This window comes from Labrus mixtus, chromosome 17 (genome assembly GCF_963584025.1).
Source record: "Labrus mixtus chromosome 17, fLabMix1.1, whole genome shotgun sequence".
Lineage (NCBI taxonomy): Eukaryota > Metazoa > Chordata > Actinopteri > Labriformes > Labridae > Labrus > Labrus mixtus.
The window spans coordinates 6,195,897-6,223,312 of record NC_083628.1 but is presented as its reverse complement, the minus strand read 5'-3'; the positions used below and the strand labels follow the sequence as shown (position 1 = coordinate 6,223,312).

The 27,416-nt window shown below is 39.9% G+C and overlaps 2 protein-coding genes and 2 long non-coding RNA genes across 5 annotated transcripts in view; 1 reads left to right on the top strand and 3 right to left on the bottom strand.

The window, feature by feature from the left end:
* Positions 1–363: 363 nt before the first annotated feature.
* LOC132992685 (uncharacterized) overlaps positions 364–27,416 on the bottom strand; it is a 93,531-nt gene continuing 66,478 nt past the window's right edge. Inside the window, exon 2 of the long non-coding RNA XR_009676358.1 lies at positions 364–1,923. This is a non-coding gene — a long non-coding RNA (uncharacterized LOC132992685). The remainder of the gene's footprint in view (positions 1,924–27,416) is intronic.
* fbxw5 (F-box and WD repeat domain containing 5) lies at positions 1,180–14,747 on the bottom strand. Of its 2 annotated transcripts, XR_009676357.1 has the most exons (11): positions 14,643–14,747; positions 9,018–9,213; positions 8,767–8,924; positions 7,788–7,971; positions 7,213–7,361; positions 6,631–6,969; positions 6,363–6,540; positions 6,111–6,258; positions 4,493–4,705; positions 2,193–3,299; positions 1,180–2,158 (listed from the first exon to the last, which is right to left on the bottom strand). XR_009676357.1 is itself a non-coding variant. In XM_061062158.1 (10 exons), exons 2-10 carry the CDS (start codon positions 9,202–9,204, stop codon positions 3,014–3,016), a joined length of 1,842 nt encoding a protein of 613 aa, XP_060918141.1. In that variant the 5' UTR covers positions 9,205–9,213; positions 14,643–14,747; the 3' UTR covers positions 1,180–3,013. The 2 variants fall into 2 exon arrangements, 1 of the variants encoding a protein (XP_060918141.1); XM_061062158.1 differs by having other exon boundaries at positions 1,180–3,299.
* On the top strand, positions 16,546–17,716 carry LOC132992334 (uncharacterized). The gene is made up of 3 exons (XR_009676319.1): positions 16,546–16,843; positions 17,160–17,246; positions 17,333–17,716. It is a non-coding gene; the product is annotated as an uncharacterized LOC132992334 (long non-coding RNA).
* Positions 20,086–23,842, bottom strand: LOC132992500 (PR domain zinc finger protein 12-like). The gene is made up of 5 exons (XM_061061825.1): positions 23,419–23,842; positions 21,782–21,972; positions 21,507–21,662; positions 21,168–21,282; positions 20,086–21,063 (listed from the first exon to the last, which is right to left on the bottom strand). Exons 1-5 carry the CDS (start codon positions 23,633–23,635, stop codon positions 20,618–20,620), a joined length of 1,125 nt encoding a protein of 374 aa, XP_060917808.1. The 5' UTR covers positions 23,636–23,842; the 3' UTR covers positions 20,086–20,617.

Below are 27,416 nucleotides of genomic sequence, written 5' to 3'. Positions count from 1 at the left end.
CTCCTCAGGCAGACTTCTCTGAGCCAGTAAGAAAAAGCTAACACACGACTTCAGGAGAGTAGACGTGGTAAATGTCGGTCTAATGATTAGACTCTGATCAGTATGCAAGTGTTGCATTTTTTAAAATGTGAACATGCCGATGTTGGAGCTGTTAGAATAAATGAAGACCAAAGTTTGATGCTGTAGCTTAAAGAAGAATGATGCTTGTGTTTGTATGGAGAGACTGTCTACAGCAAGAGATCAGAGTTCACCTGTATTCACCTTTTTCATACCAATGAGAAAGCTCTTGTTTGTGTCCACTTCTCTGACCTACCGGAAATCTTTGCTCAAAAAAGTTTTAAAAAAAGGAAGTTAATCCGACACTTTGGTAGACTTCTGGCCTTTCAGGGCATGCTTTTTATTACAGGGGTGTACAAAAATAACACAAGTTGACAGGAAACATGATCTGAAAGAATCAGCTACAGTCCAAACATTAGAAAAGAAAGTTGACAAGGGGAGAAAGCAAGGAGAAAGTTCTTGACCTATTACAGACATTTAGAAAAACAAGGAAAATATTGTTCAATTGGTGGCAAGAGTCAGCCGAAGAAGTGACCAAATCACACCGATCTCTCTGACACACAGACATGCAAACACAACCAGTTCATAAATATAGACGGTTTTATAATCAGTCTCAACTGTCTTAGGTAGGGAATCTCCAGGAGTCCACCAGGTGAAGTACCTGAACCGTTTTCTGGGTAAAGCGTAACTGAATGCAAATGTCATGGTTTATGTCTTACAGTCACTTTTTGTTTTTTTTGTTTTGACTTGAGACGGCTTGTCGAGCGTTAAGACTGAATTAAATGTCGAAGAGGACGACAGTCATTATCGGAAAGTAAGGGGTGACCAATGTTTACAAAAACATTCAAACACATAAACAGATTTTGAGTCTAACCTTTGAAAAGCAGTATTTCTATTAATCTCATTGTTTGTCTCTTTTGTATTTCCATGGCTGTGTTAGAGCATTTTAAATAGTTTGTGTGTTGTTGTGCCGATACTTTAAAGTAAAACAATTTAAAGACATCTTTTTGGTTGTTTGATACGGATATTATATTTGTGTGGCTGTGAATGTCTGTGAATTTACCTTTTTGATTACAATCCTTCCTCGAAATCAACACTTCTCCAAACAGCGGCAACAATCTGTTTTGTTTTTAAACAGAACTTTATTACATGGCCGATCATTAAAAGCTTCCTTGTAATATTCTCTTTTGAAGTGTGTGAATTTCACAGTTTCTTTCACAGCAACAGAAACAGACACGTTGTATCCTAAAGGTCAAACAAAGGTCATACATATATATAAAGACGTTAAACAACGTGGGACAGTTAAATATAATAACACATAAAGGGACTCTTTTTTTTCTGACACAAAAACAATTGGATACCCGTCCATAAAAATGTCAGACGTTCTTGTTTATAGATATAGATGTATTGATGTGTTTGGAGGGGCTTTTGGGTTTTCTGTATGCATGTTCAATATGTCAAAGTACACCACACTCTAGAAAAGGATTTTACACAAACCCTGTAACATGTCATGATGAGGAACGATAAAACACTTTTATTTAAAGGTCACATATTATCCTTCTTTTCAACAAGTTTAAAGAAGTCTCAGAGCTCCCTGAAACATGTCTGTGAAGTTTCTTGTTCTAAATCCACTCTGATCCTGTATTTGATCATGCCTATAAACCCCTCTACTTCAGCCCTGCTCAGAACAGGCTGTTTCTGTGTCTGTGTCTAAATATGTAAATGAGCTGTGTCTGACCACGCCCCCTTTCTGGAATCGGATGCCTAACCCCTTGCCCAAATTGTTCTCAGTGAGAAGGCAGACTCAGAGGGCAGAACAAACACCGAGCTGTGGGAGTGTCACCCACCTGGGGGAGGGGTACTGCCCTATGTGATGTCATCAAGGGAAAATCTCCGAACGGCCTGTTTGAGCACACACTTTCTGAAAAGTGGAGGAGGTGAAAGATGGAGAGGATGGACTTTACTCATAATTAGGGGGTGTATTTTGCATAATATGTGACCTTTAAAAAAAAAATACTCCAGGAGGTTCAGATTCAGATCGGCAGATTTAAAGGCGGCAGCTTTGTGCTACAAATGATCTAAGGTGTTTAAATACAATACTCTACATTATAACGGTCCAAATAACAATTAGCTACACCAACTTCTTTTTTTTTTTTGCAGTCTAGCGTCAAGCTAACTGCTCCTCAATAACTCTTCTAGATAAAATTATTCAACAATTGTACTTTGAACAGAAAGGTGATGGATCTATTCTGCGGCACAGAAACAATGGGAGGGGATTAAAAAAAAGGCAGACTGCAGTAAACGCAGCTAAATGCTGTCTTCCCTTTTGTTTTGTTTGAATTCTCTGGAGACAGGGTTCGTTGGGTGTTTACACTCATGACATCAACTGAATACATCCATAAATAAGAAAAGACTTTTCTGAAATGATTCTCAGTTACAGCAGTTTGTCTCTGATGAGCAGGACATACCGGTTTTCTCTCTGCAGAACATTTACACACATTTACACCTCAGGTCCAGGAGTCCTGTGTCTGACCCTGAACTGACAAATAAAAACTGACAAGAACCATCTCTTGGGGAACACGTTTGGACGTCTTGTGCGTTTAGGTGTCAGCTCTACACTACCTCTATCTGTGATAAAAAAAAAAAAAAAATTCACATCACTCCTGTCAGAAGAAGGGCAGAGTCTGCGCTGCTTTCTGTCCTTGTGCTGGTGCTCTGGCGCCCTCTTGTGTACACCTGAGTCACATCACAAACCCTCTCCTGTCAGCTGAAGATCACCTGCACTTCTGCGTCACAACATTGTGAGCTCAAGCAAAACAACCGCCTGTTTCCACACTGTACATATACATGGAGTGTATGTATATTTCTATTCACACCACAGAGGAAAGAGATCAAACTTTCCCCCCTCCCTCTCCCTCCTACTGAACGTGTTTTTTGTTTTTTTTTCCAACCTGACTCACGGTTTTCCGTTCACACTGCCGGCAGATGTTGAGTTCTTGTTGCGGCTCATCCAGGACGACAGGAGGTTGCGGGGCCTTGGCGGCCTGGAGGGAGTCTGAGACAGGCGGACCATCCGTGGTGAGCGCCACACCTTTATGGTAGAGTCATCGCTGGCAGACAGCAGCAGCTCCTGGTCGGCAGGGCTGAACGCCACAGAGTTCACCACGTCGTCGTGCGCCAGACGCGCCAGGCAGATGTTGTAGTGTCGGTCCCAGATGTACCCGTGCTTGTCCTCTGCTCCACTACAGGCAGAAGTGGGAGAGATATGTCAGTGAACTGTTTTGATCCTTTCACTCAGAAGCTACAAAAATATTTTCTTATGAATTTATCTGCAGATAAAAAGACATTTTCTTCATTAAAAGAAATCAATCAACTATTCACATTAATGATGAACATCACGAAGAATCTTGTTTTCAGATATTTATTAGCAATCATCTACTGCTGTCTCTGTCTTACAGAAACCTGCTTGTGAAACAGGACGGGGGGGGGGGGGCTGAGGGATGAAGGAGGCGTGTCTGAAAAGAAGATTTGTTTTGATCTGAAAATCTGCTCTAAAAGTCGCAAAGTAAGCCTTTGCAGTTGTTTTTATGAATTATTTTTAAGTATAAAAAATGTTTTCTTCAAATGAAGGCATTATAAATATGTTACATTTTGATTTTGTTTTGTGTATGCTAAAACCAATACGAGCTTTGACCGTGTTTGAAAAACAGCACTAAGGAGTTTTTCATAACTCAGAATGTTCCTCTAGATGAATAATGAATAATTTATTAACCATGCTGTTGAAAGCAGTATTTATACAGTCTTACTAATGGCCTTTAGAACTTCTTTCTTTCATCAGCTTTGGAAATCTTGACCCTTGAACGCAACCATTAAACTCCCCACAAGGTAAATACGCTTATCTTCAGAGGCAGGTGAGTCTCACTAACATAAAAGCTGCTTTTTGTGGTTTATCTCTCTTCTGAAACAGGTTTCAGTGGGGAACTCCTCAGAAATGTTTCTGTTATTGACCAGCCAGAGAAAAGATCAGCCTTCTTTTTTTATGACTTTCATTACAAATTTACATCTGTCCTTGTTTTCTGAAAAGCATTTTGGGTGGAATTACTGCCTTTAACGGAGGACACAAACTCTCAAAGATAAAAGGAAATGCCTGGAAAAGAGAGTGGGATAGACATACAGCAAAAAGCCTTATTTGAATTTAAAACTTGGTTGCTTCTTGTATTTTGCTCCTAAATCAAACCTAAAAGTTGATGTATACTGTTGCTAACAATGTCAGACATCATATGAATTTGTGATGATTGTCCAGTACAATATGTCGTCATGGAAACGAAGATGTGACTATGACTCAAGCAGTCAAAATGGGGAAACAAATCCCCTATTTTTACATTAAGAGAACGCAGGGAAGGTAAGTGTGAAACTGCATCTTTTCTTCACCTACCTGGCAACAAAGTCTCTGCTGACATCAAGGAAGATGAAGAAGCACTCGTCGTTGGGCGTGAAGGCTCGGTGGGCGCGCAGACTCCTTCTCTCCTCCCTCAAACTCTTCAGATCGATCACGTGGAGATCGATCTCCTCTGCGATCGGAGGGGGAGACATGGGGTCGGAGATCACGCACCCGGCAGGCCACGCCCGACTGTTTACATAAAGGTACCTGATCAAGGAGAGAAGGGAGTGGGTTTAGGGTCAAAACTTCAGGTGAGGTGTGACCTTGTATATTGAGGGAATAACATTTCTCTGACGTTAAACTGAAGGGGCGAAACCATGAAATACTCTGAACAGGTTTACAAAAAAACTATGACAAAGTGTTATCACATTCATTTTTGTTTAAAAAAGCCAAACCTTTACTAGATTTAGACCCTGGGTCAACTATTCTCCTGCACTTTGGAGCCCTTAAACAACAGGTATTTGAAAACACTACTGACCTTTTTATTGTCCAACCTCTTTGAGTGTTTAGTTTGTATCAGGAAAAACTAGGGCTGCAACAATACACTCAACTCCAGATAAAATAATTCAGGATACTGGTTTTATGATTAAATTATATTGTGATTATCTATTTTTTAAGAGAGTCAATTGATGAATAAATATGATTCCTATAATTCAATTCTTCATTTTCTTTATACATGAGTAATACTTTTAATTTATAGGTTGTATAATTACAGATACAACAATGCACTGAATTCTCCCAACAACTGAATTTGTCTCACTTTATGAAAGATTAAATATGCCCAAATCCTTAAAAGACTAATGCACGTCGTAATCTCTGAGGCTCTTGCACTCGTTTAGGTGAGCAGGATTTCAAAACGGCTCCCCAAAGAATGTTGGGAACTGAGGTTGAACTGAAGTCAGAGCCCAATGTTGGGATGACGTCACATCCAGATGTTAAGCTGCTGCTGAATAAGAGAGGCCAACAGCAGTCAGTGCCCTCTTCTGTCTATGAGTCATATGTAAGAGTTGAAAGGAAAACAGATTTATGAATGAGATGGGAAACAGAATAGTGGAAAATGTTGAATGTGACTTTCCAGATGTTGTTTAGAGGAGTATATTCTTCTCCTTCGGCTGACTATTTGACCCGCCTGATTGAAGCTGTGTGTGTGTGTGTGTGTGTGTGTGTGTGTGTGTGTGTGTGTGTGTGTGTGTGTGTCCAGCATCCAAGTAGGCAAGTACACACATATTGATATAAGGACATAAAAGCTAATCATTATAGTGTCAGACTCTGTCGCTTTGTCCCCCACTGTGGATTTCTGCAGCATCATCTTTACGTCATGCTTTTCCTCCTGGTACTCCACCCTCTCTCCTCCCGCCTGACAGGGAACATTTTTACCCTATCCACACATTTTCTAGAAATTTTCAAGAGTGCATGTATAAAAAAAAAAAATTTTGTGTGTGGATCGGTGCACATGAATGACCTCGTGATATTCATTTTTAAACCTGTTGGCATGGACGGTGAATAGTTCTTAAAGTACTTAAAATGCTGAAACAGTTTATCTTTTTAAACACTTTTAAGAATGTTAAAGACTTCATTTAGGCAAACAGAATCTTCAAATGATTCCCCTCACCTGTGGTCTGGAGAAAGGCCCATCCCGATGATGTGTCCGTGGATATCTATGACATGATCCAGCGAATCAAAAAACTCATCTGAACTCCGCTCCTCCCCGAGTACGGGACCAGAAGTGGTCATCTGGTCCGGCTTGATCCGTTTAATTCCTTCAAATGAACAAAAAGAACAACGTGACGTCTCACAGCACTGTGCTTGTTTTTCTTTTGCACTTTGTTTGCAGCACATCTGCATGCCTTAGCTTCTGTCTTACCTATCTGGTGAGGGGAGTACGTAAGGCTGCCAGTGGTGAAGAGTAAGTAAGTTTTGTCCTCATCGGGATCAGACGGCTCGATTAAGCTGGAGGCAGGAGCCTTCGTGTACACTCTGCCCATCATCTGAGCCACCTGGGTCTCAATCTCCAGCTCACTGGGCTCCACGTTTTTACGACTCTAAAAGGAAAGAAGAAAAACAGGCGCAAAAATAAAGAACACCATTACTTTAACCTCGGATCAAGTCCCTGAGTGTCACAGCTCGCTCACCTGTAGAACCTGCTCAAGGCCAGAGATAGTGGGCTGAGAAATGCGGGCAGAGGAGACGCCATGACACCTGGCCTCCTTCTGGCGCTCCTTGTCCTCCTCCTCTTCGTCATCTTCCTCGCTGCCGGAGGTCCCCAGGTCGAAGAGAAGAGGCTGGTGGTGGTGCTGCTGCTGCTGCCCTTTCATCCGTCGAGCCTGGGACTGAGCCTCGTAGTCTAGCAGCAAATCCGGGTTGTCGTGGCGACGACAGTGGGCCACCATCACCGTGCGGATGGTGCTGGCGTTGATGTTCTGGATCTTGAAAAGGCGTTTGACTACGTTGACGTTCTCCGATTCAACGTCCTGTTGGAGAAAACAAAATAAAATGATTATTATTTTTTATATTTAATGAAACACGCTTCCGTTTATTTACACCTGGGAGCTGCCAGGATAAACCGAGTCAGCCAAGTGAAGGACCCCATTTGGAGTCACTTGTTTATTCCTAACTAGCTAAACCAAAAGTAGTTCAAAGTTTGTTTAATTAGTCCCTCCCTCTGTACTCAGGACATGTCTGAACCGGCTTTCAGATGCTGCACTGAGTCTCACCTGGAATGCTTTGTTGAGCCAGAGCACAGAGCACGACGTCATGTTGCCGATCCAGTGCAGGTTCCCCGAGATCAGGTGGGTCTCGTTCAGCCAGCAGCCGAACACATCGTACGGTTTGTTCCTCACCCGGGACAACAGCGTGTAGTTTTCTTAGGAGTGTAAAGACATGGACAAATGGTCTTCATTTTGTTGAAATGAGTCACAGATTTACTAGAGTTACTTTAAAACAGAAGAATATCAATATTTCATTTTATTACCATAAACTTGGTTACACATTTACAAGGTACAGCTAGCTCAAACTGAAGCATTCTTATAAAAGATTCCTGCTTTGTGAAGGTTTGAATGTGGGCTTTTTGTTGAATCTGCTTTAGAGAGGTGCTGGTATAATGTTTCCCAAATGTACCATTAACATTACTGTTATTATTATTTTTATTATTATTACATCACACATACTGATAAAACCGTTGTTTGTGGAAGGAAACAATCCCACTAAACATTTGTGTGAAATCATCATCAAATCAAGCATCCGGAAATGATGACACCCAACCGTTGAGTGAGATGTTTGTGGTTCTTACCCAGACTGATGACAGCGATTTCCCCAGACGAGGAGTGGTGTGGACCAAGGTAGACGCCGGACACGAGCAGCAGGGTGTCGTCAGCGTTGAACTGGGAGAACTGGGTGTAGCCCCAGTTAAACTGACGCATGCTGGAGCTGTGCACCATCGAGATGTTCCCATCTTGCCGCTCAGTGTCCCATAGCTGCTCAGAAAAAAAGCCAGAATACAAAGTTGAAAACAAAAAGAGAAGATGATAAAAGTGATGACAGCTGCTGCTGGTCACACGTTGTGAGAGATCACAGAAGAATTAAAAACATCACAAATAGACAAAAATAAAAATGATAGAAAGGGCATCAGTGGCCACCTTAAAATTCACTATTTTTTGTTTTAGTGTCACATAAATAATGATACCTGACTGTTACCTTACATAGCAGCGTCACATAAGAAATGATGAGTAAAAGCAAGTGTGGTTTATTTTATGTCAGCAGAGTAATTTTCATAATCTTTGTGGTGGAAGCGCAGACAACAACAGGCTGAAAGTACCTTGTAGTTCTTTGAAATTAGTTCCTGGGACTAAAATGCACAAGCACTCTGCGATTTATCTGATTCATGTTTAGAGCTGCAACTGAAGAGTTTTCTGATCAAAATGTTCTGACTGGAATTTATTTCAATTAATAGATCAGTCTGTAAAATGTCAACAAAAAATGTCCAAATCAAATGTCACAGAAATTTTTATTTCAGCCAAAGTGATGTCTTCTTAAAGCTTCTTTTGTCCAACCAAAAGACTATTTTTTAACGATTATTGATGACAAGAAGCAGCAAAATCCAAATGTTCAAGAAGCTGAAACCAGTCAATACTTCACATTTCAAAGCAGGAGCACAAGTCAACCAGAGAAAAGAAAAGGCCTGCAGTTAAGGACGTTACCAAATACTAAACACAATCACTTGAAAATAAGAAAATAAGATCCATTATGAAAGCTTAATCTAATAATCCTACCTTCACTGTGCAGTCCTTAGAGCAGGAGGAGAACCGGTGACCCCTGTGAGAGAACGCCAGGTGGAGGACTTGGTCAGTGTGCTCTCTCAGGGTCTGAACCTCCACACAGGGGATACAGTCGAACAGACGCCTGAACTCCCTGTACCATGACACCGCAGCTGCACAAAGATAGATCAAGTTTTCATTGGAGGAAAGAAAAACACCCAATTTTAATACCTGTTGAGGGAAGTGGGTGTGTGTTAAATACTTACCCGGGTGTCGGGGTACGGAGCGTGGAATGCGGTAGTAGCTGTAGAACAGCTCCCTCCAAAGGAACTCATCCCTGGAGACAGCGAGCCACTGTCTGCAGGTCAGACCGGCTTCCAGCACGGCATCATGGGGCAGACGCAGGAAGATCTCCAACACCAGGCTGTCCGGCAAAACTGGGACACACTCCATACTAACATCCTGTTTATCATGAACACACACACACACACACACACACACACAATCCATAGGTACATTAGTGTGAAGTTGAAGCAACTGCAGCCTATCAACAGTTTTCGCCTTTATTAGATTTTCTTTTACCACAACACAAAAGATAAATCATATCTGAATATGTTCATCATTAAAATTAATCTGCTAATTACTCTGTCAATAAATAAGTTGCTCTATTCAGACAGAAATTCTAATGTTTTCTAAAAAGCTCAAAGTTTCTGTTGATGGTCTCATTGATGAATTTTTTTCACGCTCTATTCAAATACAGATATCGATGGACCGACTGCAAGATCTGAACTGACATCTGACTCAAGTTTTTTAATGTTTCACTTTACTATTCACAAAATACTTTTTTACAAAATGTTATTTCAAAAAACTAAAAATGTCTACATTTAATTTAACAACCATCATACGTTATAAACATATTAAATTCATAGCGATGATTCAAATGTTTTGAATTTTGTTCCAGATGTCTCTGCTCTAAATTAAGAGTTCATCCCGGTAGCCTAGCGGTTAGTTCGCACGCTCCATGAACATGTTGTCCTCAAAGCAGGCGGCCCGGGCTTGAGTCCAAATTTTGCCTCCTTTTCCTCATGTAGTCCTCCCTATCTCTCTTTCCCCCGGTTTCTGACTATCAGTAGTCCTATTTATTTATTTATTATTTACATACTTTATTAATCCCTGAGGGGAATTCTGGTTTTTCACTCTGTTATTGGGAGACATGCTTCTCACACACATAGGCCAAAAATACACACATGCACAAACAGGGCCTAAAGAACCTGAGGACCTGAACCAGCAAACCCTCCAGTTCCTAATCCAAGTCCCTACAGACTGAGCTACTGCCACCAATTTTAGTAAGAGCCAAAAAATAAATCTCAGAAAATAAATGAATAAGAAGTGATCCAAGATCACTTATAAACACTTCTGGAATATTCTAGCACCCATTTTCAACAGATTAACAGCAGAAATCAAACAAACATCTAAACTTCCCACAAACATGAACACTGCTTTAATATGCCTCCTACTCAAACCCGATAAAGACCCCACCTCCCCATCAAACTACCGTCCCCTATCCCTCATCAACACAGACACAAAAATGATTAGTAAGGCACTAGCATCACGTACAGAAACAGTAATTCCATCCATCATCCACCCAGACCAAACTAGCTTTATTAAAGGAAGACACTCATCCAGTAATCTACGCAGACTCTTCAATCTAATCGAATATACCACCCTCACAAACCAGCAACAGTCATACTCTCTTTGGACGTTGAAAAAGCATTTGATAAAGTCAATTGGGAATTTTTATTTGCTGCACTTAAAAAATTTGGTTTTGGAGATTATTTTATTCACTGGGTGAGGGTTCTTTACACAACACCTATGGCCACAATCACAACCAATGGAATCACTTCACACCGTTTCACTTTACACAGGGGCACGAGACAAGGATGCCCACTCTCTCCTTCGCTATTTTCATTGAACCACTTGCTGCAGCCATCCGCCAAAAACAAAGCATCACAGGAATCAAAACACAAAATACGCATCATAAAATCGGCCTCTATGCAGACGACATTCTCCTTTATCTACAAAAATCATCATCATCCGTACCTGACACCATTAATCTCATAAACACTTTCTCAAAAATCTCAGACTACACTATAAACTGGTCCAAATCAACTATTCTCCCTCTCAGTCCAAATAGTTGGGATGTGGCAGCGAAAACATCACCAAACTCCCTGCGCACCTCTAACATCACTTATTTAGGAATTAATATTTCCCCCAGGCTGTCAGAGTTAATTAGTCTCAACTTCAACCCCCTTCTCAAAACAATAAATGATGAACTCCACCGCTGGATGACCCTACCACTATCACTCATAGGTAGAATTGCTACAATAAAAATGACCATATTACCCAAAATTAACTACCTTTTTTCTATGATCCCAACAAAGCCCCCACAATCCTGGTTCAAATCCCTTGACTCCATCACTACAAAATTTTATTGGAAAAACAAAACGGCCAGAATTAAATTAGAAACACTACAAAAACCCAAACCCCAATGAGGTCTACAAGCACCTAACTTTTTCCACTACTTCATTACCCACCAACTACAATACATTCACAAATGGACCAATCCCATTGAATCTGACAACTCCTGGAAAGACACTGAACAAACATTATGCAAAGAAATCAACACCTCAGACCTTCCTTTCATTAGCCCCTCTATCAAACGCCACCCCTGTTTTAAAATCCCTACCATAGCAACAACTCTGACAGCCTGGTGGAAATTTCACCAAATAACTAACACCACTATTTCTTACACCAAACAAACTCCCATCTGGAACAACCCGGACTTTACAATAAACAAGAAACCACTCCACCTCTCAGAATGGATCACTAAAGGCATCACACACCTCGAGCACATTTTTCATAACAACACTCTTGCCTCATTCTCTCATTTGATTCAGAAGTTCGGCATTGGGGAACAGCACTTTTTAGAATATCATCAAATTCATTCCTCTATAAAAAGCAAAATCAATATTATCACATCCAACTTTGAACTTCCACCACTAACCACAGACATAATCAATATCAAAACAAGGAAAAAAATATTATCTAAAATCTACAAAATAATCCTGAAATCTGACCAAACAGTATCCGTACCCTTCACAAAATGGGAAACTGACCTCCAGATAGCCCCCAGTGCCGACTTCTGGACCCAAATCTGCAGAAACATATTCTCCATATCAAACAATACAAACCTACAACTCATACAATACAAGATTATTCACAGAGTTCACTACACGGATGAGAGGATGTTTAAAATGGGCTTCACTGATTCTAAATTATGCTCACACTGCACACAAAACACCACAGACGGATACCTGCACGCCACATGGGACTGTACACCAATAAAAAAATTCTGGTATGACATCACTGACCACCTCTCTGTACTCTTGAGCTGCCACATCCCATGTTCACCCACACTCTGCCTACTAGGAGACCTCTCAAGTCCCCCTTACTAAGCACTTTCTCTCCATCCCCTTCTCTCTCTCTATCGCTTCTTTCACTTTTTGTATCCTTTCTTAGGTATTTCATATAATTTTGTATTTTTTCCGTTCATAGTATGATGTGTGTCTATTGATGTCTTATTTTGCTGTCTTTATTTGTCTTATTTTATTTTATTTTTTTATTTACTGTATTTTGGAGCCGTTGTCCTGACCTTGTCTGTTTGTTTTTTTGTGCCTCATTTGTATATCACCAGTTTGTCACTTTATTGCACCTAATAAAAAAAAGATTAAAAAAAGAAATGGCAGTTTAAAAAAAAAAAAAAAGAAGTGATCCAAGAGAGAAATACTTGGCCTGATCCCAAAAATATAAAGCACACAATATACATTAATTAACAATACATTAATTATCCTAGTTTTATATTTAATACTGAGCCCATGAGGATATTTACTTCAGACTTGATACTGACTTTGAAATTGAGCAAAATTAACTTTGTTGCACGTTTGGTCCAGAAGTATTTCAGGCAACAGTTGGTGATTATTGATAACTACAAACCTGAGTTATAAGGAGACTTGTTAAGATGCTAAGGTACATAGTAGTAATCATTCATTTATTTCGGTCACAAGAAAAAACAAAAACATCTTGACCGAAAAAGGTGTAGGCTGAAGCTTTAGCTTATTACACCTACCCTTATTACAAATCATAGTATTTAAGACACTACTAGTTTGGTTACAAAAACAAAACATATCAGAAGAAAATTTGTTCTAAGAATTTCTTTCAAAACAAAACAAATGAAACAAACAAAAAAGCAAAAAAAGAAACCAACAAAAAACGAAACAGAAGTCTCACTCACAAATATGTAATAGTACATAGTAAAAATGTAATGAACAATATGCTGCCATGAATTATATAGTTTAAGATTTGTTTTTATATACAGGTGTCAGAACAAATGCTCAACACAAATGTCTTGTTTAAAATCCCTGCACTCATGTTCACTTCATTTGTCTGTCTACTCGCCGTTATATTGTATAGTTTCTGCTTATAATATGTCTACACTCGTGCACTTTAACTTATGTCAATACTGTCCATTTACAACTCTGTTTTTACACATTTACATTTAATCTTTCATATTTAATTTACAACCATTTACAACTCTGTTTTTGCACATTTACATTTACTCTTTCATATTTAACTTACAACCATTTACGACTCTGTTCTTGCACATTTACATTCAATCTTCCATATTTAATCTTCCTATTTAAGACTAGTAATGCTTAGTTAAATCCTGGTTGTATATATTCACATTCTTAGTTCTGATATTTTTTTAGTACTTATTTACTTTGTATTTAATATTATATTATGTTTAGATTTGCTAACATCGTGGGGGTTTCTTTTACTCATATTGTGTGTTTGGATAACCTGCTGCTGTAACGCCACAATTTCCCAGTTTGGGATCAATAAAGTAATTCTATTTTATTCTTTGAACTGTTATCTGCACTTCAATAAAAGTCAAACCTCACAGACTATCAGCTGACTCCCCCCTCCTCTGCTGACCGCTCACTGATTACTTACGGTAATATAAAGTTTCAGCTTCAGCATTTAGAAGAACAGAAGATGTTTTTCTTCAGGGGAAAGTGACACTACAATCGTCATATTATTTACCCTGTTGACCCATAAATAACTGGAGGCCCCACCTTAACTGGGACTAATTTGAGATTGGCTGAGAGCTGTACTGGTGTGTGTTTCAATGCACAGAGCTGTGTTTAGGTCCGAGCAGTTCATTAAAGAAAGCATCATCATGTTGGTTAGACATGTTCAGATGTGAAAACACACCACAGAAGTTGATTTTCTCAGAGTTGTCAGGAGTCACAGGCAGTGTGAAGGAGAGATTTATGATCAAATCACACAAGCAGGGAGACCTGTCAGCGTGGCATATCCTCAATAACAACCTTACACAACCGTATGCAATCAGGAATGTCAGCAGAACTCTATAAATGAATCATTACTGTAGTCTAAACATGGTAAATAAAGGTGATCAGAGCCGTCGTGTGAAGATGACCTAACATGGACATTTTCTGCTCGCTGCGCGTAAAACTCAAAACAAGTTACAGTGTTAACTATAAAAACAGACTGACTTACTAACTATCATGTAGCTGCAGAATTAATAACACGAGCTGGTTTTGAATAATGACTTAAAATAAGTAAAGAAATTAGTAAAGCTAAGCTGCTAGCAGGACATTTCTATCACGCTACCGTTAAGCTAACTGTTAGCTGATATTTGTATTAACATCTAATGTCTGATAACAGGCGGTTATAATATACCGCGTTTAATTTACTGCAATTATTCATCAGTTTTGCGCAGTACAAAGTTGTTGACATAAACTGTGACCCACCTGCTGGATCAAAGTGTGTTAGAGAGGAAAAACCAAGCGCCTAGCTCTGACGGCTAGCCACAGATAAAAAAAAAAAATGACAACAATCCTTCAGCAGACTCGACTAACAGATAACAGCATCATCGATTCTACTGAGACGAGCTCAATCTACTACCGAGCATGTGTAAGATATGTTTTGTTATTATTATAGAAAAAATGATGATAAGATTCTTTCATTATTATAAGAAAACATTAGAAGGTTGACATATATATTTTTATTTTTTTATTTTTTTATTTTTTATTATTTTTTATTTTATTTTATTTTATTTTATTTTATTTTATTTTATTTTATTTTATTTTATTTTTTTATTTTTTATTTTATTTTGTAAAATTCCCCGTTGTGGGATAAATAAAGGATTATTTTATCTTATCTTATCCTATATGCATTTTCAATAGCCTTTCATTTTCTTTATTCTAGTTTAGAAGAGAAGATTACTCTAAGAAATTGTGGGATATTTTACATCCCATGAAAACATTGTCCGTTTTTTTATTTTATTTAGTTTATTTATTTATTTATTTGTTAGGGACAGTGCATATTAATGAACAGCTGTAACAATTACAGCTGTAAAAATGCCAGATTATAGCAGAAGTGCTAGTTTCCAATCTGTTGTCCCTAGGCAGGTAACAGAGAAAGACAAATTACAAATAAAATACAAATACAAAGGCACAAGTGACACAAGACAATAATAGAGGTTAAAAGAGGTCACAGGCTTGGTTTTCTTTTATCCACTGTTTGAGGTGTGTTTTGAAGTTTGCATATGTTTGTGAGTCTCTTATTGTGAGTAATATTTAGTTCCTTTGACTGACAGAACAGTTTGTCCGAATGTAGTGCGTCTGTATGGGACCTCACAGTCTCCTCGGGCTGTGGCCCCTGGTGCCGATCCCACTGGCAGACTTCAGCTTTATAAAGTTTTTAAGCCTACATGTAAATATTACAGTTACTCAAAGCGTCTTTTGGACTTTAAAGTGTCTGCATACCTGCTTTCTCATAGTTTGTCCATAAGTGCAGTATACAGAGGTGTACAATATGCCTTAAAAAAAAGTGTATATTCAAAGCTGCAATTAAACCCTAATTACTTTTTGAGTCCTAAATTTCTAAGGACCTACCTCCTCTCTGTATATTTTTTATGTGGACATCACTGGTAACTCTGAGCCCCATGAAAAGATATCACTGAGGGCTCAACCACCACAGCCAACCCAGCACATTACTATGACCACACCTCAATTATGCATGTGAACCATTTAAAGCTATAAAGAACCAAGACTTACTCTGAAAATTGAGGATTAATCACAAGAGAGATTGCCTGATGTTTTCTCAGCAACATCTGAAATCATATGATTTTTTTTTTACAAACAAGAAAAGTAACAAACATCAAAATGTACACATGAAGGTACGAGAAGTAAACTCTAATGTTTTACTATTTATCTTGTTACAGTCAATAACTTAGGCTATAGTATTTAAAAGGGCACATCAAAATTCAGACACTGAAGACTATTAAACCATTTTTACAGTTTTATTATTATTTTTAGATTCTTGAGTGAAAAATTCTACTGACATTATAAATACCTAACAATAAATGTAACATAGTCATATTCAACTACTCTTGTCTTCAATTTAAAACTGAAATAATTCCCGTAAGTTCTAAGTTAATTTCCCCCTTACACTAAAATGTGTAGTGGTTCATCTCACCTGACATTAAAAACATTGTTCTTTAAATTCCACCTTTAGAAAGAAAAATACCAAAGACCCTTTCTCCCAGGGAAGTCGGTCCCCCTTTTTCCTCGGGTAGACGCCCGTCGGTGTAGATATGGGTCTGAGAAGTGAAGCTAAGTGCACTCTTTCCAATGGCCAGAGGGGGGCAACTATGAGTTTCAAAATGAAATCCATTTGTGAAAAGGTCTATTAGAAAATGACCATACTGCTGTGTCATCTCTCACACTAAATAATGTAACACTTACTACTTGTGTGGTGTCCTTCAGTTCAGTGACATCACATTGAAGGTGGCATCAATCTGTGAGGAACTATAGGGTCTCTGTGACTGACGGAGAAACTGTGTCGTTTGCTTTTAGTGTCAAACATCTTCACACTGATCTCATGGAGACAGAGGAGCAGCTGGGCTAAAGAAGAAAAAAAACAACTATGCTGTGACTACTCTTCTCCGGTAAGTACTGAAAACACTCTGTGACACTTTTTGGAAGTCCAAATTTAAGTATATGACTTTGTTACAAACCACTTTTATCAGGACTTTCTACTTTTATTATTTCTCATATTGGCAGACTTATTATTTCCCCTGTGCTGAAAAAAGGGATAAAGGCATTAAGTTAGTCAACAGAAGAAGGACTGAGTGTGTAATGAGGTGTGTGAAACCTGATAGGGGTGTGATCAGGTTACCTGGCACAACTATCTTAGCTGAAAAAACAACTTGTGGCAGATACAACCGACAGATAAAAGAATCATTCCTGGCTGTCTTTTTCCAGCTTTGAGCCATGCCGCTGAGTGGATAGCTTCCTGCTGTGGCTGCTGCTCAAAGAAAGACAGGACAGGATGACAGTACCAGTGTAAAGGTGCATCTTTTTTTTTTAGGAGAAGTTGTACTATTTTGAAATATCTACTCGTGGTTCTGATAGCTAAACTGTTTATTTCCCTCAAGGGGCACGGCAGAAAGTGTGGACGGTCTCCAGCGATGAACCAACATCCAAAAGTCAAATTCCATCATAATTCCTCAGAGCAGAGTGAACAGAAGAGACTCTGAGGTTTATTTACTCGCAGCATGATAATCTGTGAAAGCTCTGTGCTCGTTTCAATGATGACTAATCCCAAAACTCCTCATTTGGGGAGTAGGACGATGTCTGACAGCCAACAAGTTCAGCAGCAGCTCAGGAGAATCATAAGATCTACTGTATGTACTGAAGGTTAATGTGTTAGAGGTGCAATCATTATCACAAAATGAAGAAAATGTGCTACATCTGTACTTTAGTAAATTATTGGGAAAAAGTCAAATAAATGATTGTTGAGATCATGTCTTTTTTTTTTTGTCATAAAAGTGTTACTTCAGGTTTTATCCAGCAGGGTCAATTATTATTACAGTAACAATTATTATTACAGTAACAATTATTATTCACAAGTGTGTCTTCTCCTGAGTGTGTGGCGCCATCATGTGGCAGAAAAAAACAACAGCAGAAGACCTCTGAAATTACAATTTATTTAACTGGAAGATTATACACTATGAAATCATTAAATGTTTATGAAATGTATTGAAAAATAAACTTTTATTCAGTAACAAAGCCATAAGATTTTTTTGTTTGACCCGATGTGATCAAACATTAAGCAGTAGAGTTGGTCGTCTTCTTACTGAAAGGTCGGGAGTTCGATCTCCAGCTGACAGCAGGCTGACATTCAGTGAGAACACAGAAGCAGTTTGTAAGAAAGCACAACAACGTCTGTACTTTCTCTGTAAACTAAACTGGTTTGGTGTGTGGAGTATACTGATGACACTTTTTATAGCTCCATGGTCTGTCTGAAGTCTGTTTTGTTTTGGCTTCATCAGCTGGTTTGCTAATCTCTCAATAGGAGACAAAAATAGGTTACAACACATTTATTAAAGTAACCTGTAAGATCATTGTGGTTAAACTCCCCGATCTGTCTCACACCTTTAGTAAGAGAGCTGCAGCTAAGGCTTGAGACTTCTTACAGTGTCCTGAACGTCTTACAGTGTCCTCAACGTCTTACAGTGTCCTCAACGTCTTACAGTGTCCTCAACATCTTACAGTGTCCTCGACGTCTTACAGTGTCCTCAACGTCTTACAGTGTCCTCGACGTCTTACAGTGTCCTCAACGTCTGACAGTGTCCTCAACGTCTTACAGTGTCCTCAACATCTTACAGTGTCCTCAACGTCTTACAGTGTCCTCGACATCATTTAGTGTCCTCGACATCATTCAGTCTCCTTGACATCTTACAGTGTCCTCGACATCATACAGTGTCCTCGACGTCATACAGTGTCCTCGACATCATTTAGTGTCCTCGACATCATTCAGTCTCCTTGACATCTTACAGTGTCCTCGACATCTTACAGTGTCCTCGACATCATACAGTGTCCTCAACGTCATACAGTGTCCTCGACTTCTTACAGTGTCCTCGACATCATTTAGTGTCCTCAACGTCTTACAGTGTCCTCGACTTCTCACAGTGTCCTCGACGTCATACAGTGTCCTCGACTTCTCACAGTGTCCTCGACTTCTCACAGTGTCCTCGACTTCTCACAGTGTCCTCGACGTCTTACAGTGTCCTCGACGTCTCACAGTGTCCTCGACGTCTCACAGTGTCCTCGACGTCTCACAGTGTCCTCGACTTCTCACAGTGTCCTCGACGTCTCACAGTGTCCTCGACTTCTCACAGTGTCCTCGATGTCTCACAGTGTCCTCGACTTCTCACAGTGTCCTCGACGTCTTACAGTGTCCTTGACTTCTCACAGTGTCCTCGACGTCTTACAGTGTCCTTGACTTCTCACAGTGTCCTCGACTTCTCACGATGTCTTGGACATCCTCTGTTTGGTGAGTTTGTGCTTCTGCCCTGAAGCAGTAGATACAGATGACCAAAAGCCGAGCTCAGCAGGTTGAAAAATGATTTCATAACTCAGGACTTCAAACGACTGAACTCGAATGATGATCCTGAAGACTGATGAGTGTTATTTTCTTTAAATAATTGTTTTATGGACGTTTTTATACATTCTCAGTATCCTGTTGTTACCTGATGAACTCTAGTATTTATGTTTTTAATGTTGTTCACGATGTTTCTATTGTCTATGTGCCTGTGTTTCTATATGTATATTTTTTTCACCTGGCTGCAAACTAAATTTTCCCTCGGGGACAATACAAGTGAAGTTAAAGTTGATTCACCCATGTGTAAATCACTGCAATGTCCCACAGGGCAAATTTGGGGGTTAATTATTTTTCTTATTTCTGTTGCTTTACATACTATAGCTTATGAATTCCCCAGATTATCAACAGATTTGTATTGACAAAAATATCATGATAAAATTGTTGTCTCTGGACCTGAATGTTGTGCTATGACATAAAGTGAAATGAATCTAACGCAGCGGGAGAAGTTGATTCTTACCTGTAAGACGTTTGAAGTTAATCAGAGGGGCCACCAAGAATTTCAGGCCCCATGAAGCAATCAAAAGAGAATTATACTGAAGACCTTTTAAATAAATGTTCTAATATTTCTCAGGGCCCCTGTAAGTCATGAGCCCTTATAGAATCGTTCTCCCTCATATACATATTTTATATATATATAAAAGTTTTTTGTTAGTAAAAGAGTATACTATCTTTGATTATCAAATGAAATCATCTTGGAGCTTTACAGTAACCGTAAAGTGAACCGACAGGAAACAATAGTCAGCATTATGTAATATCATATAATATTTATTTAGAATAGAAGAAAGCACAAATGTATTTACATTCACATGTACAGTGGCATACAATACAATTTTAAAAGTACACAATAGTATAGTTTACAGTCTGTGCAAGTTAAAGTGACTAATTCAGTTTTCAGTGTGTGTAACCATTTCTACTCAGTGTACAAATCTCTGACTGAATGAACTGTTCAACTGAGCAGCTGAGACCGTGATGCATAATCAAAAGTGTTGAAGAAAGTCACATATGCATTAACAAATGACACACTGATGAATTATTTGTAAGACAGTTGTTTTTTTTCAGGACATTTCAAATTTACAAAATACTTTAAAACTTCCTCTTTGCTGGATCATGTGAAAGCCAATGAAACGGGGAAACAGTAACAATGGAAACTTATTGAAATGTCTTTGTGGGATGTTTTACGGTCACATTAACTCATTCATTCCCTTCACTTCTTCCAAACAGCTGTAATCTAAAGTGCAACGTTGATCTGAGTCACCGGCCCTCCCTGTTCACGTCATCATAGCACCATGGTGGGAATGTGGTGCACGAGGGGCATCTGGTGTTGGTGGGTCATGGCCGTCAACTGAGGAGGAGGAGGAGGAGGAGGGGACACCTGGGACGCCACATCCGCACCGTGCGTCACCGGTTTGTGCCGCGCGCTCTTCTGGTGCGCCCTGAGGCCCGCGAGCTGGGAGTAGGCGCTCTGACACACGTGACACTTGTAGGGTCGCTCGCCAGTGTGCAGACGCACGTGGTTCCGGAGCGTGGACGACTGGCTGAAGCGGCGGTTGCAGAAGCGGCAGACGAATGGCTTGTCCAGAGTGTGAATGCGCATGTGCGAGCGCAGGTTGCTGCGGGAGTTAAAGCCGCGGTGGCAGATAACGCAGCGCATGCGGCCTGCTGAGGCGGAGGAGGACGAGGTGGGGGAGCAGGAGGAAGGGCCTTCACAGGGGTGGGATTCCTCTGGGAGAAAATTAAAAAAAAAAAAGATAATTTAATGATTGAGCGGTTTAAAAAAAAACATATTTTTGAAACAGAAAAAAGATCTGACAATGATCTGAACTCACCATTCCTGATCTTCTTCTGCTGCTCCTCATCGATTCCTGGAACTCCAGGGATTCCCAGAAACGTGTTGTGGGTGTTTCCATACCAGACAAGAAGCTCCTGGTCCGGTGGGATAGTCTGAGAGAGGAAGAAAGGGGTCAAGGGTCAGCCAATAAATATGCGATTTAACCATTGACAGAAAAATCACAGCTTCACTTCTCGTTTTGACCAGCAGGGGGCGCTCTTCTAAAAGACATTTAACATTCTTGGTGGTCCCATTTAAAGCCACCGAGAGCCGAATCCATGCATTCGAACCCCTCGTGTTTCATTTTGCTGCTGAACAACTCATCAAATCTTCTCACCTCCACCGCCTTGTAGAAGATGCTGCTGCCGATCTGCACCACCTCCAGGTTCTGCTCCTGCTCGTTCCGGGCGCACTTTATGTATGTCATCCAGCTGCGCTGATCCTCCTGGCTGGCATCGATGAAGTAACGCACAGTGCCGTCTTCATTGAACACCTGAGCGGATCAACAAAAAACAAAAAAAACAGCGAAGAAACAAGTTAGAACACATGATGATGTCATACAGATGTTTTTGTTTTTTTTTCTCCTGCAGGTTTAAATGTCTCGAAACTCACCTCCCACATGAGGTTGTTGTTCTTGAGCAAGTCCACGTGCTCAGGGGACAGGACTCTCCCCGTGAAAGGGCCCATCTCGGTCCCTGCTTTGATCCAAGTCTTGGAGAAGATGCCGAGACCTTCTCCAGGGATGGAGCTCTGCGCGATGATCACCTCTGATGGCAGGACCAGGCTGGACAGCTTCTGCACCTCTGCAAACACACAACACGGACACGGGAGATGAGTGACACAAGGCCTGCAAGAGTTTTGACACAGAGCATCACTATTTGGAGTGTAGATGTGGCTAAAGCTGTGCAGACATAAAAGTGCAATGAAGTGTGAGAAAGCAGAGAGTTTTGTGGTCGAAGAGTTGTCGAGCCGGAAAAAGTCATAAAAGCATCAAATGGACTGGATCTTATTTCAGTCACGAAATATTAAAGCTACACTTTATCCGCCGCTTAATTCGATTATCTGCTTGAATTGAAAGTTTTTGTCACGCGGAGAAATCCCCTCGAAAAGCATTTTTATCCTCACAAGAGAGGGGAGAAAAGGGAAGGAAAAAAAACCTTGCGCTTCTTTAATGTCAAAATCAAAGATTTTTTTTTTATTTTTTATTAGAGGCTAGGAATAAAGGCCCTCCGAATAGGGGTTAAATGGTCCTCTATTACCCAAGGTCCAGCGATTTGTCATGCTTCAGATGTGATATTCATTAAAGTTTACTGGAAAAGAAAACGGCTAATTCCAAATTCATTATCCTTTTAAGAACTTTGTAGCAATAAATTTGCGCTGAATGAGACGAGGACTTGTTTAAAAGACTCAGGAATTTCTGCAACAAAAAAATGGAAAGGCGATTAGATGGTTGACATGCAATGAATAGCATTAGATTTAGCCTTCACGGTGCATTATGCGAGGAACAGCAAATCTTTTAAGGGGAGAGAAAAGAGAAAAGCTGCGGAGCCCCATAGCTGCCAAGAGAGGAAAAGAGACTGTCCGGAGATTGATGAATGCGGGATAAAAACCCGGGACATCTCAAAGAAAGGGAACCTTTCTCTGCTGCGAGGTTTAAGTGGAAACTTTCCCAGGTCAAGCACAAAGTTAACCAAATGAATTTAATGCCCTGCGTCTTTCAATCAGCGGCACTTACACGCCTAACAAGCCTCCAAATGCGAGGTCTCACAGCTCTGAAGGGGTTAATGCGATAAATGGGACCAAAGGAAAAGTAGAAGAAAAATTAAGAAACTGCAAAAAAAATAATAATAAGAAGAAGAAAATGCAGAAAAATTCAACAAGTTAGTGGAAAGGAAACTTTATGTGCAGTTTGAGTGTTGAATGTTTCACTTTTCTCTGGTGTTTTTTGGCTCTGGGATCTTCCGAAATTTTATGACATATTTTTAATGGGACATAATGAAAAACAAACAAAAAAAAACTGTTTTTCTGATTCAATTAAAGACATTTGTAGAAAATCGCATGTAGGCTATATTAGGATTAGTTCTTTATAAAAACAAATCAAAACTTGGATCAGTTCATGTTTTTGTAAAACGACAAAAAATATTACAATTAACCTGCAATTTGGAATAAATGCTCACGTACACGCACATCAATATTATGAAACAGTCATGACAAAAAAATGAAATAATAAAGCACATGTTCATGCATACCTCCGACGAAGGACTGAGCCAGCACCTCCGCAGTGAAGGCGGTCTTTGGGCTGCTGCTGTGCCGCTCCTCTGCCAGGTGTTCTCCCAGCACGTTCCTCCACCTGCCGTAAAGGAAACTGTGCAGGATGTCCGAGGTGATCACGTCCGAGAGTGCGCGACTCGGACACTTAAATCCAGACTTGAGAGCCAGAGGGTCTGCAGGGAGCACGGAGCCCATGATGCAAGACTGGGAAAAAAAAAAACCCTAAAATTAAAGTAAGAAAAAAAAAAAAAAACAGCGATGCAGCGACAAGAATAGAAGAAGTAGAAGAAGACGGAGAAGAGGGGAGCTGCTCCTCTGTCTGTGCTTCTGCACCAAACTGTGCGCTCTGCCTGCCTCTGAGGGTCTCTTTATATAAGTGGCTGGTGTGACCCCTGTCTAATTACTTATTAATGACACACCCCTCGCCGTGTGGACCTGCCTGCTGCTGCTGCTGCTGCTCCAGCGTCCGCAACACCCAGCAAAGACAAGAAAAAAACTTCATTTTGTCATTATCTGAATTTTTAATTCATGCAACATTTTTGTGCAAAACTCCCAAAGCATCGTGATTGACTGAAATGTAAATTATAGGTAAATGTTTCACATCAAATTGGTGCAGAATAATACAGTTTTAAGCTCTCAAAAAACCTTAAAAAGTTGCAGAAATAGATATTAAAGAATGCGAATAATTTACAATCTATTGATAGGAATTAAAACATTTTAACGCTGTTATTTAAAAAAGAAAAAGAAAAATTAGGACTAATGCATCAAAAGAAGATTAAACTTCTTTTTGCAACTTTTTATCATCTATGTGAGTAAGTGGGTCATTGAGTCTGGGAGTTGCTCACCCATTTTTTTCTCAGGCATTTCGTATTCATGCGCTGGTAATAATAATTGTAATGTTTTTTTTTTTGCGCGGGAATAACGAGAATGAGGAGAAAAAAAAATCAAGGCTTTTTTTTTTTTTTTTTTTTTTACAGCATTGTTCGCATGCAAAAAATGCAAAGCTGCTTTGACGTGGTTTCACTTTTTCAAGCCCTTGTTGAGGAATAAGCGGTTTAATATTCATGGCTGTTCGGAGCCCCCTCCTTGGTATTGTGACAACGTTTAGATGAGTATATACACCCCCCCCCCCTCCTCCTCCTCCTCCTCCTCCTCCTTCTTCTTCTCTATAGTGTTTTTTCCTCTCTTCGCCTATTTTTCGGGCTTGATGGACTGCGGCTAAATGGGCAGTTTTCCTTCTTTTCCAGCAGAGAGGACATCTTTATTCCATCCCCGGCTCACAGGTTTCCTATTCAGCTCCCCTCCAAGTAATGTCAGGGCCCTGAAAAGTGCTGCAAATCAATCTTTCATGGTGTTTTGAGGGCAATTTGACATCCATGCACTCCTCTTTTCACTGCAACAACTACAAGGGGATTGTCCGAAAAAAAAAAAAAAATGGGCAAGTTGTGCTCTTTCTTTTTTTTCTCTCTCTCTCTCACTCTGTGGACGAATATGGACTATGTAATGGGGGAAAAAAGAAGATATGGCTGCTAAATACAATGGCGGAGGTTTTTTTTTTTGTTTTTTTTTCTTGAGATGGTGAAAAGGCAAGGTGAGTGACAGGGCACGAAAAAAGATTACTGTGAAACAGCTGCTTTTTATGAGCGAGCCCCTCCTACATTTGTCTCCTTTTCCCAGATGAAATTTCGCTGCTCTTTCAATGGGATTCTTTCTCATCTAGATTGATTTACATTTATAGCATTCATCGCACAAATCCGAGGTAAATGGCAGGGGGGGGGACAGAGGGGTGGGGCCGTTTCTTTATTAAAGAGGAATTAAATGAATTGAATTGGGGTAACGCATGGATTTGATTTGCTTATTTATGCATTAACCTGTGGCTTTATGTGGAGCTGGTAAAGCCGCAGGCATGTCAGCAATGGCAAATCATCCCGCTTAGCTGTGCCATTGTAAAACAATTTAAGCTTTTATTCTGTCCATTTAAAGCCTATCAATTTCATGTGGATGATTGACAATTATTGCACAAAGAATGCGGTAATTGTTTTATTTCAAAGAGCTGCTGGGAAACCTATCAAAGAAAAGCGTTTGTTTGGGGATAAATAGCAGAGTTAAGCTTATCAGGAGGGAAACCGACAGCCTGGAGGAAAAGAGACTCGATCGTGTTAAAAAAACAAACAAAAAAAACAAACATTTTAACATGTAAAGTCTTGTGAAAAAACTATTTATGTTAAACAAAAAACAAAAAATAAAAACGTTAAACGCGTTTCTCTCGCGTATTTTGCTGCGTAAATTTAAATAAACTTTAAAAATGTTTTGTCCTGCAATAAAATAAAAAAAAAATCAACTTAAAACATTGGCCTATAGTCGCAGGAAAACTCTGGGATTTCAGGCCTGCTGCGAGGAAAACACACAACTACACACTCACACACACACACACTCCTGCAAAACATGCAGCCGTCCCAGCAGCTGTGAGGAAGAGGAGACGGGGTCTCTTGGGATCCTCCGCAGGGTCATTAAAAGCAGATTAAGGTAGAGCCACAGAGAGGAGGAGACTGTAGATCAGCTCATCTGTTGCAAAGGTGAGATAGGTGCACTTCCCCCCCCCCCAGTTAAAGTGTTTTTCCTCTCTCTCTCTCTCTCTCTCTCTCCCCTCTCTGTTGTTGGACAGGACGGGAGGAGTCAGGACACCAGCTTGATGGAGTGTGTGAACCTTCATGTAAAAAAGCAAAGTGTTGACTGACATTATTTAAAGATTCATTATTCATTTCAACCCAGAACACTGACACAAGAATTAAAAAACACACGTCAGTTTTAAAAAAAACTTAAAACATTAATTTTCCTTCTGAAATGAGACCTAATATAACATGAATTAAATACTGTGCTAAGTTCTTCTGTACTTCTGAATTATTTCTTTAAGATACTTTATACTGCATGTTTAGTTTTAGTCACTTTAAAATTTAAATTAATACAAAATGTAAGCACCTTGAAAATATGGTGGTTGTGGTTCATCAAGCTGACAAACTCTAAAAAGGACAGAGAAACAAATTCTGCAAAATAAAAATTGTAACTTTCGTGCATGTCATGCGAGTAAAATGTGAAATGCATGTCTCTTGTTTGTAACTGTATTTTCGCTCCGTCATACTGCTGCCTTACTCACAGATGTGATTGCTGCACTTTACTGATTAATGAGATAAACGATTCATTGCTATGAAGAGTTACTGAGGATGAGGCAGAGATGCAGGCGTCAGTGGTGGAACAAATAACTTCACTTCAAAACTTCAATGTTCTCACATCACATATTAAGAGAAACAAAAGGGTCAAGCTGAATGTGCTGAATGCCTCTTCCAATAAATTTTGTAACATGCTTTTTTTTTTTTTTTTTGCTTGGGGGGGGGGGGGGGGGGTTAGGGGTCTGACTGCACAACAAGACAGGAACATTTCTGGAGTTCAATTCTCCTGCACAGTACATCATGTTTTTCTTTAAAGAGATATTTCATCTATTTATTGTCAGAGTCATATTTGGTGTTAATGTTTTTCATTGTCTTAAATTGTGAGGAGCATTGTCTCAATCTCTGGACATTCTGTACTTCGTTCTTAATGCCTGTTAAAAGTGATCTGGGTTGCAGGAGAAAAAAAAAAAAAAAAGTGTCTATGATCGGCCTTTCAGAAGAAGAATTGGTTCTCTCATCGTCACTCTGCGAATCGTCCTGGAACAACTAAATTATTAGTCAGGCACAAAGGACCACCAGGTCAGGACTGTCCTCGGGGGCGTGGCCCTTAAAAAGGGAAGAGGATCAAAATCAAGGGCTGGATTTGGAAACAGCTGCAGCGCATCAATACAAGGGCCGGTGTGTCAGGAGAGCCCCTGCTGAGAGCAAAGATGTGCAGTGACAAAGCTGGAGCGGCTGTGGGGGGGGGGGGGATGGGGGGGGACGGCATCTCAGTGGAGCCTGAGGGAGGACGTGCTGCCGCTGCTCGA

What these genes read in the sequence shown, in the direction of transcription:
- LOC132992500 (XM_061061825.1), bottom strand. Translation starts at nt 23,635, where the DNA reads ATGGGCTCCGTGCTCCCTGCAGACCCTCTGGCTCTCAAGTCTGGATTT. An exon ending in GGCTCAGTCCTTCGTCGGAG is followed by an intron (nt 21,973 to 23,418) that starts GTATGCATGAAC and finishes GTGTGTTTGCAG; the next exon opens with AGGTGCAGAAGCTGTCCAGC. An exon ending in TCTTCTACAAGGCGGTGGAG is followed by an intron (nt 21,283 to 21,506) that starts GTGAGAAGATTT and finishes TTCCTCTCTCAG; the next exon opens with ACTATCCCACCGGACCAGGA.
- fbxw5 (XM_061062158.1), bottom strand. Translation starts at nt 9,204, where the DNA reads ATGGAGTGTGTCCCAGTTTTGCCGGACAGCCTGGTGTTGGAGATCTTC. An exon ending in CTCCGTACCCCGACACCCGG is followed by an intron (nt 8,925 to 9,017) that starts GTAAGTATTTAA and finishes ATCTTTGTGCAG; the next exon opens with CTGCGGTGTCATGGTACAGG. An exon ending in CTAAGGACTGCACAGTGAAG is followed by an intron (nt 7,972 to 8,766) that starts GTAGGATTATTA and finishes TTTTCTGAGCAG; the next exon opens with CTATGGGACACTGAGCGGCA.